Source organism: Ceratotherium simum, chromosome X (genome assembly GCF_057802395.1).
Source record: "Ceratotherium simum simum isolate JZ-2026a chromosome X, ASM5780239v1, whole genome shotgun sequence".
Classification (NCBI taxonomy): Eukaryota; Metazoa; Chordata; class Mammalia; order Perissodactyla; family Rhinocerotidae; genus Ceratotherium; species Ceratotherium simum.
In genome coordinates this window covers 15,896,306-15,915,898 of record NC_141940.1, presented here as the reverse complement: position 1 = coordinate 15,915,898, position 19,593 = coordinate 15,896,306, and the positions used below count along the sequence as shown (strand labels likewise).

General features: G+C 42.5%; 1 protein-coding gene across 5 annotated transcripts in view; it reads right to left on the bottom strand.

Moving 5' to 3' along the window:
- The window catches only part of ARHGEF6 (Rac/Cdc42 guanine nucleotide exchange factor 6), a 106,200-nt gene extending 87,540 nt beyond the window's left edge, over positions 1-18,660 (bottom strand). For all 5 annotated transcript variants that reach the window (XM_004441633.3, XM_087426828.1, XM_087426829.1 and 2 more), the window contains exons 1-2: positions 18,481-18,660; positions 17,197-17,280 (exon numbers count right to left, since the gene is read on the bottom strand). In XM_004441633.3, coding sequence (XP_004441690.1) covers positions 17,197-17,280; positions 18,481-18,645 — 249 coding nt within the window. In that variant the 5' untranslated portion in view covers positions 18,646-18,660. The remainder of the gene's footprint in view (positions 1-17,196; positions 17,281-18,480) is intronic.
- Positions 18,661-19,593: the final 933 nt, after the last annotated feature.

The following is a 19,593-nucleotide window of genomic DNA, read 5'->3' as shown; positions in this document are numbered from 1 at the left end:
CTTTCTTTAGAGATCACCTTCAACAATACGTTTGGCAAAGACTTTTGGCACTCTTTGCTTATGTCTATATGTGAGTCACTTTTTCAAAAGCATGTCATTTTCAGAGATGCCTATCAATGTCTAACAAACATCAATCAATCGATTAACTAATTACTTTTCCTCCATCTGATCCCAAACAAGATTTGCACCTAGGAAACAATCCAAACACGGTAAGGTGGGCGTTCGGGAGCTCTGATATCAGAGACATCAGAAATGGTGCTTTCAGTTACCATCCATGTCTCTCAGTCTAATGGAACCCAGCCTAGAACTGCCTACAAGGTCAAGTCCACACTCTTCAGGCTAGCATTCAAATTGCTTGTCAAGCTGGCCTCACCCTAGGAGGCCCACCATTTCTCACCATCATCTCGTTGTATGCCCCAGAATCCTTCACTTTCTTCACTGTGCCGCTGTCTGATATGTACACTTCTCCTTATGCAAAAGTTCCCTCAGGGGCCGGCCCGGTGGCACATGGTTAAGTTTGGTGCACTCCGCTTCGGCGGCCCGGGGTTTGCAGGTTCAGATCCCGGGTGCAGACCTACACCACTCATCAAGCCATGCTGCAGCAGTGTCCCACATACAAAATAGAGGAAGATGGGCACAGATGTTATCTCAGGGCCACTCTTCCTCAAGCAAAAAGAGGAAGATTGGCAACAGGTGTTAGCTCAGGGCCAACCTTCCTCAGCAAAAAAAAAAGAAAGAAAGAAAGAAAAAGTTCCCTCAACCATTTGAATCCTAGCTGTCCTTCAGGGCCCATCCTGCATCACTCCCCTCCGTGAGATCTTCCCCAAACACTCCACCTCGGTACACAGTGGGGTTCTCTTCTTCTGAGCTCTGTATTATGCTCTAAACTCTGGAACCACTAACTTGGATGCCTCGCCATACCCTGCTGTACACTGTTAAATCCACTATTTCCTATGTACATGCTGCCTCTTCCCACAGTGCTAGACACGGCACTCACCATATAGACAGTGAGCAAGTACTTGCTGACTGTTAGTCTTTCCTTTCAACCTAAAATTTAGACAGGTATTTCTTCCACCAGAAACACTTGTCCTTTTGACATGCCTTCCCCAGAAGGAAAGACAGGGAGAAGGCATTTTTTTCTGGTAGAACTTGATAAATCAGGGCTCATATATTTTCCATCATTTGGTAAAATAGATTCTTCTTTTTGAAGAATATGATTCATTGAAGTGAAGAATGCTGACAAAGCATTCACCTCACCAAAAGGAAGTGAAGTTACTGCCTGGGATCACTTTGGAGAATCAGAGTTACAGGGTCCCAATGTGCGAGTCTCACACCTTGAAAACCTAATCAAATTGAGAGAGTTTGGGTAACATAAGAAATAAGATGCCGGCCAGCCCGGTGGCTTAGCGTTTAAGTGCTCACGCTCTGCTACTGGCGGCCCGGGGTTCGGATCCCGGGCGCGCTCCGATGCACCGCTTCTCCGGCCATGCTGAGGCCGCGTCCCACATACAGCAACTAGAAGGATGTGCAGCTATGACATACAACTATCTACTGGGGCTTTGGGGGAAAAATAAATAAATAAAAAAAAATTAAAAAAAAAAATAAGATGCGATCTGAGAATTGGAAAAGCAGAGAAGGTCTTCCACATGACATTATGGGACCCAATCTCTCATACTTTTAATTTTCTTTTTTTTAATTTTTAAAAAACATGAAACAGGTACTCTAGCTTGGCATAAAGAAACTGAGTAACATTGTATTAGGGGAGACCTAGCTTTCTTTCTATCCTTATTTTCATCTACTAAATAGTAGAGTCATTTCTATGAATAAAAGTCAACTCTTGATAATCTATATATAGACTCTTAGATATACAATTTATCTAAAATAAATTTTTTAAAATGCATCCATTCATTATCCATTCAATAAATATTTCCTGAACACCTGATATATGCCAGGCACTAATACATAACCTTGTTTTAAGATGAGAAATAGCGGCTGGCCCGGTGGTGTAGCGGTTAAGTGCACGCGCTCCGCTTTGGCAGCCCGGGGTTCAGAGGTTCAGCTCCTGCGTGCACACTGACACACCACTTGTCAAGCCATGCTGTGGCAGTGTCTCATATAAAGCAGAGGAGGATGGGCATGGATGTCAGCCCAGGGCCAATCTTCCTCAGCAAAAAGAGGAGGATTGGCATTGGATGTTAGCCCAGGGCAAATGTTCCTCAGCAAAAAGAGGAGGATTGGCATTGGATGTTAGCTCAGGGCTGATCTTCCTCACACACACACAAAAAAAAGATAAGAAATAAAAAGGACACTATACAAAATCCGGCAAATAAAGAAGTCACTCACAGGTACACCAACTGTTAAACCATTGCTTTCCATTCTGTTGTCTTTCCTTGAAGGTGATTTTTTAATCCCAAATCAAGATTGTCCCCCATCCATAACACATTCCCAAACACCATCCTATCTTCAAAGAATGCAAACTGGTTATATTACAGTACAAATGCTCATTTCCACTATCACAACATACATTTCCTTAAAGAAGTGGTTAAATTTCTGTTGTTAGTAAAATACTGCATTCTCTTAGTTCGCATGCATTTCTCAGAAATTATTGGTTAATATCCCTAGTTTGCTGGAGACCTAGCCACGAAGAACAGACAAATTACAAGATGGAATGTTCCTTAGTGTTCAGGCTTGCTTCACAGGCCAGGCTCTTCATAAAAGATGTTAAGAGCTTGACATCTTAAAGATGCTTCTTAAAATAATGTCCACACTTCTAAGGGGTAGGGAAACCTGTATGTTATTGTCTAGGGTGAGACAAGTCCTTAATCACAGTTTGCACCTCACTGCTTTGCAAACTGCTGCATTTCATCTCACCTTAATTTAATTCCTTCTTTTCCCTATTGCCCTATTCAATCCCTCAATTGACATGTCTGATCTCTGTAACAATATTCAAGTCCCCAAGAAAGTATAAAGCTAGGATTTTACTCTGTTTGTCTAAGCAGAACTTAATTAGGAAGGTAAATCTTCTGCCAGAAGTCAAATAGAAGTGACACGTGACTATAGGCTGTTTCGGATGATCCACATCTCTGAACCCATACACCCCTCTGGCTGGTAGGGTACAGTTTGCCAGAGTATGACAAAGCCTGGAGCTAATCAGCCAGATGTCTGGTGTCATAAGTCTTTCTTGCAGATGACAGCAGAGGAAGTGGCAATGTCAATGGTGAAATGCAGATATGGAGCAGCTTCTGGACTGAGTGGACATATCCCTCTGAAAAGTTAGTAAGCAAAGGCCCTAAGAAACTGGCAAGTGCCCTCACACTACTTCATTTGCAATTCAAAGGCCAGATCTTACACTTCCTTTTGGTACTAACTCCAGTGTCATCACCAATGGCTCTGCATACTTTATGCTATGCTGGCAACGTCTTCACCTCTCAGACTGATCCCTGGCGGCCGCCTCAATGATAACGTATGACCAAATTAGAATGGGGCTGGAGTAGGGGATAGCTGGCCAAGATGGTGTTTTGTTTTGTTTGTTTGTTTTTGTGTGTGTGAGGAGATCAGCCCTGTGCTAACATCTGCCAATCCTCCTCTTTTGTTGCCCAGGAAGACTGGCCCTGGGCTAACATCCGTACCCATCTTCCTCCACCTTATATGCAGCATGGCTTGCCAAGCAGTGCATCGGTGCGCGCCCGGGATCCAAACTGGCGAACCCCGGGCCACCGCAGTGGAGCGCGCGCACCTAACCGCTTGCGCCACCGGGCCAGCCCCACATTGGTTTTAATGAAGAGCTATATTGTGCTCTGTTGCCCCGAGAAACAGCCTGGATTAGAATCAGCATTAAAACCAAATTAGAGCAAGTTAGATTTAAAACAAGATAACTTTTACATCTCATGTCGGGAAGATGCAATCGATCAAATTTTCTAACAAAATGCAGTCCTTTTGGTATTACCAATATGCATTTAACCCAATTAAGAAATGACTTTTTCTTTTTAAGTATTACATACTGTGTTTTTTCGTATAGAGGCAATTCATTTTGATTTTCCCCCTCAACTACGCCCAGTTCAACAGGTTTATTACTTATTTCCTGGGGGCAAGAGGGAATGTTTTTGTCAGTCATCCCCAAGAGCAAAAAAAAATTTGTTGAATTGTTTCATTTAATAAAACAATAAGCATCTTGCTCTGGGGTGTGTTTTTAAATTTCAAGCTCTTGTAATTATAAAATAAATATGTTTCTTTTAGAAGATACAAAGATTAAACTATTTCATCCAGGTGAACATGAGAAACTGAAAATATTCTTTTTTTCACATTTTTCTAGTTCATGCATAGACTAGAAAAGAGTGAAAAACTTTCCTGATTTTTCAATTCCAAGAGGAATCCATCCAAACTGTTTCTATTATTAGCACACAAAATGGTAGCTAAAGAAGTTGCTTTGTCTTCTCCAGTTCCTCTGTAGAACTAGAACTCCAAACATATTTCTAGTCCTGAGTTGTTATAAAGGAAACCATATACAAATTGTTTTCAGCAGTTAAAAACTGGCCACTCTAAGCATTGAGAACAACAGCAAGACAATAAGTTGGAGACTTGCCATGAACTTTTATAACCAGTTCACAAAACTCGTAAGATTACACGTATATTGTCAGAAATTACAGTTAAAAATCCCAGTCTCTGTTCTATGGATATCATTGGGCTACAATATCACTGAAATTTAAACTGTCTTTATGTAGCCTTTCAAATAAAATACATAAACAAATTAAATATGGCATATAACTAATTTTAAACACATTTCAACACACTGTAGTCTAAATTCGAATTATTTTCTATGATGCGAGGCACTGAGAATTTCAAGTCCAGAAAAAAGCACTTCAATTAGTGAGTGAAAGATGTTAATAATGTTGAAAGGATTCATTTCTGCTGTTAAACCTGAACACGGAGGCGAAGCCTGCCATGGCTAGTCATCTAAAATTCCCAGAAACATTCAACTTTGCCTTTGAAAGAGGGGTGTTGAGTATGGGACAGATTTTACCTTTGACTTTATTTTTTTAAAACGTTTTTCCAAAAACAAGCGGTCTCTGCCAAATAAAGCTGGGAACTGAGAAACAAGATGGCTGGATTTTGTTTTTCCTGTTTTAAGTTTCACCCCTGTCTAAATTCTCAATGTAACTAGTGTAAAGACTCAGAACGCTTGGAGAAGCCATCATTCCACAGAGCCCACAGTTTACCCTTTCCTGTATCCAAGGTTTTTTTTAATGTTAAGATTTCAAAAGGAAATCTTGCTACAAAGCATGACTCACTTCTTAAATGAGGTTTGCTTAACATAACTGAACTGAGTGAACTTTTTTTGAAAATGCAATATTACCATTTGTGAACATTAGTCTACTGGGATATATTAAAATTCCAATTAGGAACTAGGTCTTATTGAGAGTTTACTCAATGCCAGGCACTGTGCTAAGTGTTTTACTTGCTTTCTGTCATTTAACACTAAGAGATAGCATATACCCACTACTAATAAAGTAGCATATACCTAATATTTCCTACCACTGTCACCAAGGAAGCTAGCACACACCTAACAAGTGGCTAACCCAGGTCAGTTCAAGTCCAAAGCCCAGCTGTTAGCCACTGCACTACTATCCTACTTCTCAAGAACAAAGGTTTCTCTGACCAGGAATCAAACCCAGCCCAAGGTAGGGAAAGTCACAAATTCTAGCCACTAAACCACTTCGCACGGTTAAGTTGCCTGATCCCACATGGAAAGGCCTCAGATGGTTATATGTTCGGGGGTCCGCTTTTTATAGTTTTTCTGTCTCCTTTCCTGATGTGCCGTTGATTTCATTTCTTCCATGTTATACATACATATATAATCTTTCTGCCATTGCCAGAGTATCTAATCGACAGCAGTGGCCTCTTCTCCCTTTATCACAACTTTCTATTTAGATGCTGTTTTTCCAGTTCACAAAGTGCTTCCACATACCTTATCTCACCTAATCTAATTTGCTGTTTCTAATCTGTTTTGGGATGAGCAACCAAATTACCCATAATTCCAACATGCTTGGATAAGTAGAAGTAATTAGGCTCTGAGTGAAGGCCTGAGGCAGTCTCCTAGAAATAAAGTGCATAAGTCTTAGTGCAAAGATGGGGCATCTCTTTTGCAGCCCAGACCTTCTCTGACCATTCAATCATTCTATCAATCATTTATTCAATAAACATTTATTGAGCATCTGCTATGTGCCACATTCTGTACTGAGTGCTGGAGTTATAAGGATGATCAAGCTCTGGTTCCTGCCTTTGAGAAGTTCCAAGATGAGTAGAGAGAGAAATGTGTCCACAGATTACCATAGTGAGAGTGGGCGGGCAGCATAAAGGTAGTTTGGCACAAGGGATTATGGGAAAATGGACGATATCTGCCCAATCCAGCAGAGAAGATTTTCTACAAGATCCTAGGATGAGGAGGAAGCTGGTATCTTTCTTTATGGTTCTCAGCTAGGTGGTAGACACAGGAGATTGCTAGATTGCTGAAGTCTAGATAAACTAGGGAAACGGTTCTCAACTCTGGCTGCACATTAGAATCACTTGGGAAACTTTCAAAACAAAATAATAACAAAACCTGGCCACTCTGGAAAACTGTTGGGTGGTATCTACTCAAGCTGAACATATACATACCCTATGATCCAGTAGTTCCATTCCTATGTATAAACTCAACAGAAATGTGCACCAGGAGACATACACAAGGATATTCATAGTAGCATTGTCCATAGCAACCCCAAACTGGAAACAACCCAGATGTCCATCAACAGGTGAATGGATAAACAAAATATGGTACATCCACATGATGGAATACTACTAGCAATAAAAAAGAACCACCAGTATCCACCACAACATGGGTGACTTGTACAAATATTACCCTGACTGAAAGAAACCTGATACAAATGAGTACATACTGCATGATTCCATCCACTCATGTAAAGTACCAAACCAGAACAGACGAATCTTTTTTTTTTTTTTTTTTTTGTGATCAGCCCTGAGCTAACATCCATGCCAATCCTCCTCTTTTTGCTGAGGAAGACTGGCCCTGGGCTAACATCCGTGCTGATCGTCCTCCAACTTTATGTGAGATGCCGCCACAGCATGGCCTGACAAGCGGTACCTCCGTGCGCGCCTGGGATCCGAACCCCGGGCTGCCAGCAGCGGAGCGCGTGCACTTAACCGCTACGCCACAGGGCCAGCCCAAGAGCAAACAAATCTATTGTCTTAAAAGTCACGGCAGTGGTGCTTGTTGGTGAGGGGTAGTGACTGGGAAGGGGCACGAGGGTGGCTTCTGGATGCTGATAACGTTGTTTCTTAATTAGTGTGCTGATTATATGGATGTGTTCAATTTGTAAAGATTCATCAAACTATATACTTTGGATTTGTGCAATTTCCTGAATTCATGTTATACTTCAACATAAAGTTTACTTCAACATTAGAAAAAAAAAAAAAAGAAATACCAAGGAGGCTTGGGCCTCACTGCAAACCAGTTAACCCAGAAGCTCAGTGGAGGGGACTCCAACATTTGTATTTTTTAAAAGCACCCCAGGTGGCTCTAATGCACAGCCTTGTCTGAAAACCAAGGGGCTAGGTGTTCCTGATTTATCAATAATTCCTTTGGGGGTACGGCCTGGCACATGGCAAAGGGAATGAGTTCTGGAGTAAGGTACATCAGTGATGACATTCTGGTCTGTTTTGCACTGGCAGCATGGGGCATTTGTCTGGATGATCCCCAAACCTCAGTTTCCACCGCTGTATAATGGGCATGCTACCACCTCCCTCCCAGTATTGTTGTGAGGATTAAATAAAGCACCCAGCACAGTACCTAGGACGTAGTAGGTGTTTGAGAAATGGTAGGTACTCAATTTATTTTCTTCCTTTGCGTCTAAGTTCCTAAGGACAGTGATGAACAGATTGCTGTAAACGAACAGAACTCACGCTCTCCAATTTCTCCTCCTGAATGAGTTTCTTTGTAAAGACTGAAGTAATGTTATACTCGGACTAATGATGTCAAACAAACATCGGACATTTCTGGGCTCTAGTCACTCACTCTGTTCAGCACCTGCTATTCCCGAAGATGAATGGAGAGGAGGCAGACTGTAGGTAAATATAAACCACAGACCCTCCTTTGGAAAGCTTTCTCCTGTCCTCACGCCTAAGAATATTGCCAGCCCTGTGTTAGTAGCTTGGAAGACATACCATCCATAAAATGTGCCAAATGAAACACTTTTGTATAAAATATCATGTTTTAGTAAGAACAAACAAACAAACAAAGCAAAACCCTGGGCTGAGAGCAGGAGATCCAGGTTAGAGTTTTGTTGCTTTCACTGGTAAGCTGTATGACTTTGGTTAACTACACTTTTCTGTTTTTCTGTCAAATGAAAGTAATGCCATCTCTCCTACATCCCTTACAAGGGCACAGCGAGTTTCAGATAAGATAAGTAGTAGGCATTCCAAAAAATTAAGCAGCAAAGAAATGCAAGATGAGAATACCAGCTGGAAATTTACTTTGTTCCAAACTCGAATCACCAACCATCACCACTCTCGAAGACTGAGAACTCGCTGATATTAACTGCTCCAAGCACACCAGAGACTACATCAGCCTGAGGCTGGCTTATGTAAGAAGGGACTGCAGCACTGCCTGGCATGTAGCAAAATACTTTGCTTAAGAGAAATCCTTGGAAATGCCTCAGCTGAAGTACAAGGGCAGGCCCAGGCCTTATGTTTTGGAGAGAGGTGCTCTCAGTCACGGAACACCAGAACTGTGGCTGGAGCAAATGATGTCATCGGAGCTCCTCTTACCATGGGCAATGTCAAAATTAAGATAGGAAGTTCAAGGACAAATTGTGGGGTTTCCAGGCAAATATAAGTTAGAAAAGCGGCTTGGATCTTAGAATTTTGCTTCAAAATTTAATACTTTACAGAATAGCAACTGAAATTTATCCTATTCTGTTATGGTTTTTGGTTTACATCGTTTTATTGACAAAAATATACATAGTTGCATAGAAAAATATATTCCTTTACCTTTACTCTCACTACACATTAAGAAAAAAAATCATATGAGTCACCCTTATATCCAAAAACAATAACGAACCGAAAATAAAAATATAAGATTTTTGAAGAGAGAGAGAAACTTAAGGGCTCTCCACTCTAGAGCTAAGAAATAAAATAGCTCAAATACCTGTTGGGTTCCTAAATGACTGGAAAATGAAAACTCGAAATTAACTATGGGCACGTTGAAATATCTTGTAGAGTACAAGTCTTTCCCCATCCACAAACCATTCCTGCGACAGACCTGTGTACTCAACACCGAAAATATCCCCAAATGTACGGATGCCAGGGATGGTGGGGGGGCATCAAATTAGTATCAAAAATAGTACTGTTGACCCCTGCCCTGGTTCCGGGGGAAAGAAGGAATCCGGTCTGATGCAAACCTTGCGGGCAGAGCCGGACAACTCGCCCCTAAGTTTGGCGCGTCCTCACTCTGCGCCCGCGGCCCCCGCCCCCCCTCCCGGCACCCGGGATCTCAGCGCACTGTGAGGCCCTGGCAGAGAGCGGACCCCGCGGCTGGGGCTGGGAGCCACAGCAGGGGGAGGAAGGGCGGCTCCTCTCCAACGGGGGTCCTTCGGCACCACCCCCGGCCCTCGCGCTCTCCCCTTCCCCTGACCCGTTGCCCCCAGGCAGGTCACCTGGCTCGGCCGCTGCCCGCTTGTCCTCCGACTGCTCGCTCACTCCAGCCGCTCCGCCACCGCCTCCTGGAAGCGGCTCGCCCTCCCGAGTCACGGGGCCGGCGAGCGGGCGGCGAGCCTGTGCCAAGGCTGCGGGAACCCTTCAACCCAGCCGGAGCTGGGACCCTGCCCCGAGCGCGGCCGCCACCAGGGCGAAACTGGAGAGCTGGGCTCGGCTCGCCCGGGCGGGGAGGGGCGGCTGCAACTTTGCTCCTGGACGCGGGCGAGGAGGGGGCGCCCGTCTCCAAACTCCGTGCCGCGCCCGCAACCTTTCCAGTCCAGGGATTTTTTTTTTTAATGCCTTTTTTTTTTTTTTAATGCCTTTCTTTTTTTTTTTTTTTTATCTAAAGGGAAGCTAGATTCTTGCCGCCAAGTTCTTGCTTCCAGAGCCTTGCCGCTTGGCGGGCGGAGGACCGCGGGCCGACGGCGGGGTGCGGGAGACGCGTCCCGCTGGGTGCGCTGGCGGCAAGCTGGGCAGGGCGCGCGGGGCGGCGGCGGGCGGGGAGCGGCTGCCCAGGGAACCTGCCTTCGCGGCTCCTCCGGACCCCGCTCAGCTGCCCGCGCGGGCCCCCTCCTGCCCAGAGCCAGAGCCCGGGAGAGAGAGCGGCCTGGAGGGACCCGGCCAGCGGTGGGGAAGCAGTGACCCGGACCTGGATCGCTGAAGTAGGAACTGGAAGTGACAGCGGCGCAGGGCAGAGCAGCAGCAGCAGCAGCGGCGGCAGCCCGGGTAGCCGTGGCAGCAACAGAAGCCGCGGTGTAGCGGCGGCGGCCACACTGCGCATGCTGCTGCCGCCTGGTTCAGTCCCTAGCCCAGGGCTGCCGGCGCCTGGCCTGCTGCGGGCCACTGCCAGAGCCTCGGGCGGGAATCCGGGCCTCACAGACTAGCCTTTCCTGGTGGCCCACTTCTTTCTCCACCCCCAGGTGCAACTCGGTTACCTCCAAGCTCTATGATGAGCCGCTGAGACACCCAAGCAAGGAAGCGCTTTCCACATACCTCCCTTCCTTGAACTATCCTGAGTGTCCTTCCTGGGCTCTCTGATAACAGGCCCCAAATCAAATAGGCTCTATGAGGGAGAGTAAAAAGGTTCGTGATAGATGGGAAATATTTACAACCTTACTTGAAGTCCAATGTTTACAGAAATACAATGCAGTCGGTAAAAGAGTAGGATGGCCAGAGTCATGTGTGTCACTTACTGTAACTCATGGAAATTCCATGAGGAGTGTCAGATTTGCTCAATAGGGGGGAAAAAAAAACTTACCAAAATCCTCTTTAGTCTTCCCACTGGCTCAAATTGAGCAGCTAAATATACAAAGCTTTGCCCAGTGGAAACTGATGGAATCAGGCCAGTTAGAAAGTGTCCAACAGTTAGGCATTACCAATCCCTGTTCTAGTCTCTTCATTTTACGGATAAGTCAACCAAGGCCTAGAGAAGGGGACTCTGACTTCATACAAGTAGCAGGGCCAGGGCTTGAAAGAAGGTCTGCTGATACCCATTACAGCTCCTGGTTAGTTCCTGGCCTTGTGCCTAACTCCTCCAGGGAGGTTCTGCTCTCCTAGAGCTGGAGCTCTCTTACCCGAGATTTAGCCTTGACTCATGATCATTAGTAGAGCTGCCTTCCTTCCAGAACTGCTTCCCTGCAGAGCAGCCCCTGGGAAGTGGCAAATCGTCCATCCCACAAGCCCTACTTTGGGGAGGGCACCCATGCTGTTCCAGTGACAAGGCAGATGGAGTGACTCAGGGAGACAGGAGGCAATGAGGGGGTGGGGGCAAAGAAAAAGCCATACTGATACCAGCTGGCACTGGAAAGAGAGAGAGAGAGAAAAGGAAAGAGGGAGGGAGAGAAAGAGAAAGAGAGAAAGAAGCACTAACTGAGCCTCATATACATTCAATGATATCCTTCATGAAGCAAACATCTTTTTACAAAGTAGGCTTGGCCCAGGAGCAGAATAGGAGATGGCAGGGTGTCCCTGGCAATGGGCTGGTAGTAAGGGTGGCAGGGGACAAAGCAGGAGTACCTGCTGGGGATGAGATGGGGGGAAAGCCTGGCTGAAAGGAAAACCACAGGACTAGAGCTGTCACAGACCAATCATTCATGGGGCTGGAGCCAGGACAATGCAGGCAGAGAGGTACCACCCAGGCCACTTGAATGATCATAAGAACTGTATATGTCCCTGACTCCCACCAAGTTCAAAGGCGGAACAAAAACAAAACTACCATTGCTAGAATAGTGTTGTCAAGGGACTTCCTGCTCACATTAGTGACACTCTAGACATGAGGATGTTCCCATATGTTCTGGAAGATTTTCTCTTGAGGCCTGAGTGTCCTCCCTGCCTTCATCATTTGTAAACAAATAAGAAAGATATATTTGGTTCACAGGAAAGGAAATACAAATGGACTATAAGGGGGTGAGAAGATGTCCAAACTCACTAGGAATCAGGAAATTCAAATTATAGCAATAAGTGAAATACCATTTTCACCCAACATTTTAGCAAACATTAAAGATAAATAATATCAAGTGCTGCCAGGGACATGAGGAAGAAGGCACTTTCTACACTATTGTGGGAGTATAACTTCATATAGCATTTTTGTAGAGGAATTTGAGACTATCTATCAAATCTTGAAACAGTAATTTCATTTCTATGAAGAAAGATGCTTCAAGAATAATCACAGATGTGCACAAATATCTATGTGCATATTACAACATGACCCACTGGGATTTATCCCAGGAATGCAAAATTTATTTAACATATGAAAATTAATCAATGTAATACAACATAGCAATATAATAAAGAACAAAAGCCAATAGTCATCTTAACAGATGCAGAAAAAGCATTTGACAAAATCTAGTACCCTTTTATGAAAAAACACTCAACAAACTAGGAATAGAAAGGATCTCCTTCAAACTGATAAAGGGCATCTATGAAAAACCCACAGCTAACATCATACTTAATAGTGAAAGACTGAAACCTTCTCCCTAAGACAAAAACAAGACTAGGATGTGCACTCTCGTCACTTCTATTCAACATTGTACTGAATGCTCTAGCCAGGCAAATTAGGCAAGAAAATGAAATAAAAGGCATCCAAATTGGAAAGGAAGAGGTAACACTGTCTCTTTGCACAGATATACATATGTACAGATCTTGTACAAGAAAACCACAAGGAAGCAAAAAAAAAAAACTATTAAAACTAATGAACAAGTTCAGCAAAGTTGAAGGATACAAGATCAATATATAAAAATCAATTGTATTTCCATACACTTGCAATGAACAATCCAAATATGGAGTTAAGAAAATTTCATTTACAATAGTATCAAAAAGAATAAAATACTTGGGAATAAATTGAACCAAGGAGGTACAAGGCATGTACACTGAAACTACAAAATATTGTTGAATGATATTTAAAAAGACATAAATGGAAATAAATAAATGGATAGACATGCTGCGTTCACGGATCAGAAGACTTAATATTGTTAAGATGGCAATACTCCCCAAAGTGATATACAGATAACACAACCCCTATCAAAATTCCAGCTTGCTTTTTGGCAGAAATGGACAGATTGATCCTAAAATCCATAGGGGCACACAAGGGATCCAGAAGAGCCAAAATGATTTTAAAAATGAAGAACAAAATTGGAGGACTCTTGCTACATTAATCGATTCAGTGGGAGAAAGAATAGGATTTTCCACAAATGGCTTTCAGACAACTGGATATCCATATGTAAAAGAACGAATTCGGACCCATACCTCACATTATATACAAAAATTAACTCAAAATGGATCAAAGACCTAAATGTAACAGCTAAAACTATAACACTCTTAAAAGAAAACATAGGCGTAAATTTTCATGACCTTGCTTTAAGCAATGGTTTCTTAGATATGATACCCAAACACAAGCAACAAAAGAAAAATAGAGGAATTTGACTTCATCAAAATTTTAAAAACCTTTGTGTCTCTAAGGGTATTGTCCAAGTTGGGGAAGCACTTTAGAGAGTGCTTTTCTCCCCAGGTGTCTCAGCAGACTTCCCTGACCAGTTGCAAGTTGTGTGATCTCTAGAGACCCTAAGACACTATAGTCCTATGAGAACACAGAGATGGAGGCCAACTGGGCACCTAAAGGGTCAGAAGACAACGGCCCTTTAACACGGTCACCATGCCCCACAGTTGATACTCAAATCGTCTGTGTGCTGCTGCATCCCTGGCTTCATTTTTCTGCATTTCCAAACCGACCATTTCAAGCTGGCACTCTTTCTTCAGATAAATGATAGTGTGTTTTGGACAATAGTCAAGCCCTGCTCTTCTTGCTTTTTGTACGTTAACAGTTTTATGGCATCAACAAAAATCTATTCAGCATGTCCTATAGTAGGCACTGTGTTAGGTACTTTATTTTTTTTTTTTTTGTTCTTTGTGAGGAAGATCAGCACTGAGCTAACATCCATGCTAATCCTCCTCTTTTTGCTGAGGAAGACCGGCTCTGAGCTAACATCTATTGCCAATCCTCCTCTTTTTTTTTTCCCCAAAGCCCCAGTAGATAGTTGTATGTCATAGCTGCACATCCTTCTAGTTGCTGTCTGTGGGACGAGACCTCAGCATGGCTGGAGAAGCGATGTGTCGGTGCATGCCCGGGATCTGAACCCGGGCTGCCAGTAGCGGAGCGCGTGAACTTAGCCGCTAAGCCATGGGGCCAGCCCCTGTGTTAGGTACTTTAGACCTGAGAGATACTCTGTCTAAAGTGACAAGATATGGAAACAACGCAAATGCCCATCAACGGATGAATGGATAAAAAAAGATGTGGTATATATATGCAATGGAATACTACTCAGCCATAAAAAAGATAAAATTGTACCATTTGTGACAAAGTGGATGGACCTTGAGGGTGTTATGCTAAGTGAAATAAGTCAGACAGAAAAAGACAAGTACTGTATGATTTCACTTATATGTGGAATCTCAAAAAGTCAAACTCAAAAAAAACAGAATAGAATGGTGGTTCCCAGGGAATGGGGGCTGGGAGGACAAAAATTGATGTTGTTTAAGTGTACAAACTTGTACGACTAGTAAATAAGTCACACTGATGTAACACACGGTATAGTGACCATAGACAACAATATTGTACTATAATTATGTAATGTGATCAATATTGCTACAATGGCAATCATATTACAATATATAAATGTATCAAAGGAACACGTTGTGCACCTTAAATTTACACAATGTTATATGTCAAATATATTCAATAAAAAATAATTTTTTAAAATTTTCAAATATTTGTGTTTAGGTCTGTCTCTTAGCTACCCAGGAGCTTGAGACTGGATGGTCAGTATTCTTGGCTGCTGGGTGCACCCAGCTCAGCTTTCAGTCTCATTCCTTATGTATTGATTTTATTGACTTCCCTCAGGGTTCTAGGAGTGCCTCAATATAGCTCCCAATACAGGCATAATTTTGCATACAATACTACCTAATAATTGCAGTAACAGCAAGCAGCTATTATGCATGTCTTATGTGCAGTTCTATATAAGTACCTTAGATGCGTTATCTCGTTTGATCCTTAAAACAATTGTATGCAGTAGATATCACTAATGTCTGCATTATATAGATGAGAATACTGGAGCATAGAGAGGCCAAGTAACGTTTCCCATAGTCACACAGTCAGTAACTGACCACGCCAAGACTCTGACCCAAGTCTGTGAAACTAGAGAAGGTATGTGGTTAACCATGATGCCAGAGATTGCCTTATTACAATATTCATACAATGTTCAGGCCAGCCTGAATTATCAAAAAATAATAAAAATATGCCCAATGCCTTTTATTTAAAAAATGAAAATTACGACATACTTTTTAGAAAGATTTATATCCAAAGTAGATAAAATATCTTAAGCATTGTTGCTTAAAGTAGTAAGCATTAGTTATCAGAAAAATCCACTTTTGTGAAACGACTCATTCTCCAACAATGCCAGACCCAGGAGGTGTTTCTGTATCATCTAGTATTCTTAGAACTGCAAAGAAGCTCAGCATACCTTCTGGCAGCTTCAGAGTGCAGAAATTGTTGGCAACTTCACCATGTTTTTATTTGACAAATAGAAAAAGAAAATACCATGATCTGTTTGTAATACATATCATTCTGTAATGGATATAGAGTGGTCTCGGGGTACACCTACCTCAAAAGCCAGACACACACGTGCCTATGCACACATACACGTGCCCATGCACACACATGTGCGCACACGCACACACACACACACACATACACAGAGCTATAATTAGGCAATAGGGAAACCCAGAATAAAATATTCTGAGACGAGCATAGCCTGATGCTCTGGTTAACTTGAGGAAAAATTCTGAAGCAAGCAAAGTTGATCTAGGACAAAGCTACTTGTACTACTACTTACTACTAATAGCTAACACTTGGAAAACACTTACTATGTGCCAGGCACTCTTCCGAGGACATGGATTCATTGAAATCTCACACACCAATCCTATGAGATAGGTGCTGCTATTATTCCCATTTTACAGTTAGGGAGACTGAGGCATAGAGGCATAATTAAGTAACATGCCCAAGGTCACAAAGGTACTAGTGAGAGAGAACTGAGATTTGAACCCAAGCAGTCTAGCATCAGAGACCATGCTCAAACCACTACTAGTATTTCTCCACAAAAAGTACTACTAACGCAAGTCTGCACTTCTTATGTCCCTGGTCCTGTGATGAACACTCTACATACATTATCTCATAGATCTTTTGAAGTTGGAGCTCTTAGCCTAAATTATTATGCAGTATCTCATTTGATCCTTAAGACAACCACATGAGGTAGCTATAATTGTGTCCATTTTACAGATAAAAACATTGAGGCACAGAGAAGTTAAGTAACTTCTTAACACACAGGCAAAAGTACCACCTCCCTTTCAGCAACAACCCCTATACATGTTGTGTATATTGCATATAATATAAGATAATGCAATGTAATTTAATATTCAATTTCCACCTCAGGGCCAGGTTCTCTCAGCATTTCAAGGTCTGTGTTCTAAAGTGGGAAAAAGTGACAATAGACTTTCCTCTCTTCCAAACTCAGGGGGATTGCAGTGACCCTCTGCAGCAGCCAGTGGCCCACTTTTGGTTCCCCTTAGTAGGGAAGCACACCACACATGCTCTGTCGCCGGAAGCCTGCTCTCACATCCACACAAGCTCTGTCACCGGAAGCCTGCTCTCACGGCTTGGATGCTGTATTTAAAAGATATCGTATTTTGAGTTTTGATTTTGTTTTGCTTTGTTTTGGAACTGGTTTCTGGAAAAGACAAACTAGCAACCACCACTGGGGACCACCAATCTCAACCATGGTTTCCATACAATGCTTCCTCTGTTTAACAGTGAAAATAAACCAAGCACTTTTACTATACCACCATCTCAATTAGCAGAGCGAAAAATGATGACAACGAGGAAGACAATCTGGGCAGGCTTACCTCCACTTGAAGGGTCGCACATCCTTTCAGGAAGTCATTGATGTTATTCATGCAGTCAGCTTCAGTTTGGGGCTCCAGACAGTACTAGAGAAATATAGTCAAATGTCACTTGGAGACTGTCATCCATGCCAAGCATACCATATTTCTCATTCATTGATGACTAGATAGGTAGGCGCTTTAAGGCAAGGGGCAACATTGCTGTCAATCCAGGAAGAGAAATAACCACCGAAGGAAGTGATGCGAAAATCTAAACGGTTGGTCTTTGTTTCAAATGTCACCAAACCTTTAGTCCCAAGTGATCTCTACTTACAAACTTTTTCTCATGCTTTTTGCCAAGTGTGGTAATAGCAAATTAGAGAGACCCAGACAGTTTTTTGAGCTTGGTTCTTGCTTTCAATTGATTACTTTGCTCCCTCCTCCTCATGACAATTTATTAAAATTATATTTTCCCCTTTGCTATTCTCTACATTTGATCACAGTTGTCTCTATTTTATAAATATTTTATCACCATTTTTCAAGTTTAAGAAATTATAAGTAAATAAATCTGTTCAATAAAAATACAAACTGATTCAAGAAGGCAAAAGAACTATGCTCACAGTCACAGTCCCCACTGACTTTAAGAAAATAACTGTAGGACTCTACAGTTAAACTTACTTAAAGTGCCTACTTTAGAAATTATCCAGCCTTTTGATCATGGGTTTTCAACAATAAAAATTTTGGATTTTTAAAAGAGAGTAACGTTAGTTTCACTTTGAACACATGTTGCATTTGAAACATATATTTGGTTTCTATTGTTTTAACAAAGCTTATGTGACATTTTGGATTATTTTTCCTGCTTGCTAAATAGTCTCTCTTTCAATGGATATTTTATCTCCTTGAGAAGAAAATCTACATTGATTTTAGTCAAATTGCCAATAAACACCATCAATATCTGTTATAAATCACCCCATTATTACACAGACTCATATGTACCCCAAGTTCAGAACATGCCCTCAGTACACAGGGAGCTGTGACATGTATATCTGTGACAGAGCAAGCTTGTGATACGGGTGTTCTTGTCCCCTGGTATCAGGTTTTTAGTACACTGATATTTCTGGGACAATTACTAAACAATAGAATTTCATTTTCTGACTTTTTCAAACTAAAGAAACAGTAAGAAAGAATGTCTAACTCTTAGAGATTAAAGGAGAGTCCCGTGACCTGCCCAATAGAACATCTCAAGAGTTATATTATTGCTGCTCTCTGGTGGTAAGCAATCCTCAAGGTACTGTAAATTTCCCTTACCTTTTCTATAGAGCCAGGCCTAAGTCTGTTGATCAGTTTGCACAGCACTACCCCATTTTTCAGCGAGGACTTCAAGAACTCTTCCGGATCACAGATGGTCTTTTTGGGGGAATCTAAAACTCCCAAGGATATAAGCCATGTCACGATTCGCTCTTCTGGATTCATTACTGAGGACTGTACGCTCCAAACAGCTCTCAGGGGCAGCTGCAAGGACTAAGCCACATCCGCGATTGCATCTGCTGTTGTCTTCCTTTTTATGAGTTCTCTTCTGGGGCTTGCAGAACAAAGCTTTGAAACAACTTTTCTTAGACAACGGTGGAACCCACTCAAATTATGGAATTTTAAAACCACAGAGATCACATTCAAAGATGTGGAAATAGAATGAATGTAAAAATCATGGATAGCACTCGTTTTCTTTTTCAAAATCTGCAAAACAAATTCATTAGGATAAAAAAAGAAGAAGCACACACACACACACACACACAAAACCCCAACAGTGCAAGAAGCTGTAAGGGAAGGAAGTGGGGAGGATGCTGGGGAGGGAGGAGAGAGAAGGAAGCAAGTGCTCTTGGAAAACAGAGGTGAGCCAGCACTTCAGAGGACCTTAGAAATGAGCCACTCATGGGCCAGTCGGGGAAAACGCTGTCAATAAATAGTCTAGCCCCAGTGAAAAGCTGGCTTCTGTCAAGAGGAAGATGCCAACTGGCTCTTAGGTCAGACAGATTCGAGCCTCGTAGGGAGCTGTGCTGGCACAACAAGGCTCAAAGAAGGTAGGCTGAGAAAGTTCTTCCAAGAAACGGCCGGATGTCTTCATACTGTCTCACGGAGATGGTGTATCACGATCATTCCTTGCAAAACACGTTGAGTTGCATGGTGACAACATGCCAAACAAATGAAGATTGTGCCTGCTGTCAGCCATCACTCTGTATAAGCAGAAGCTAGAAGAGTGGCATTTTACTTTGCAGCCAAAAAGCTATGTTTAGGGAAATAGGCTAAGGATAACATCTGACATCCTGTTTACTTGCATTCTTTAGCAATTCTTTTTCTGGACATGGTTCCACTACACAATCCAGCTGCAGTACCCTTAGCAAAGGCTCAGACACAGTCATATAA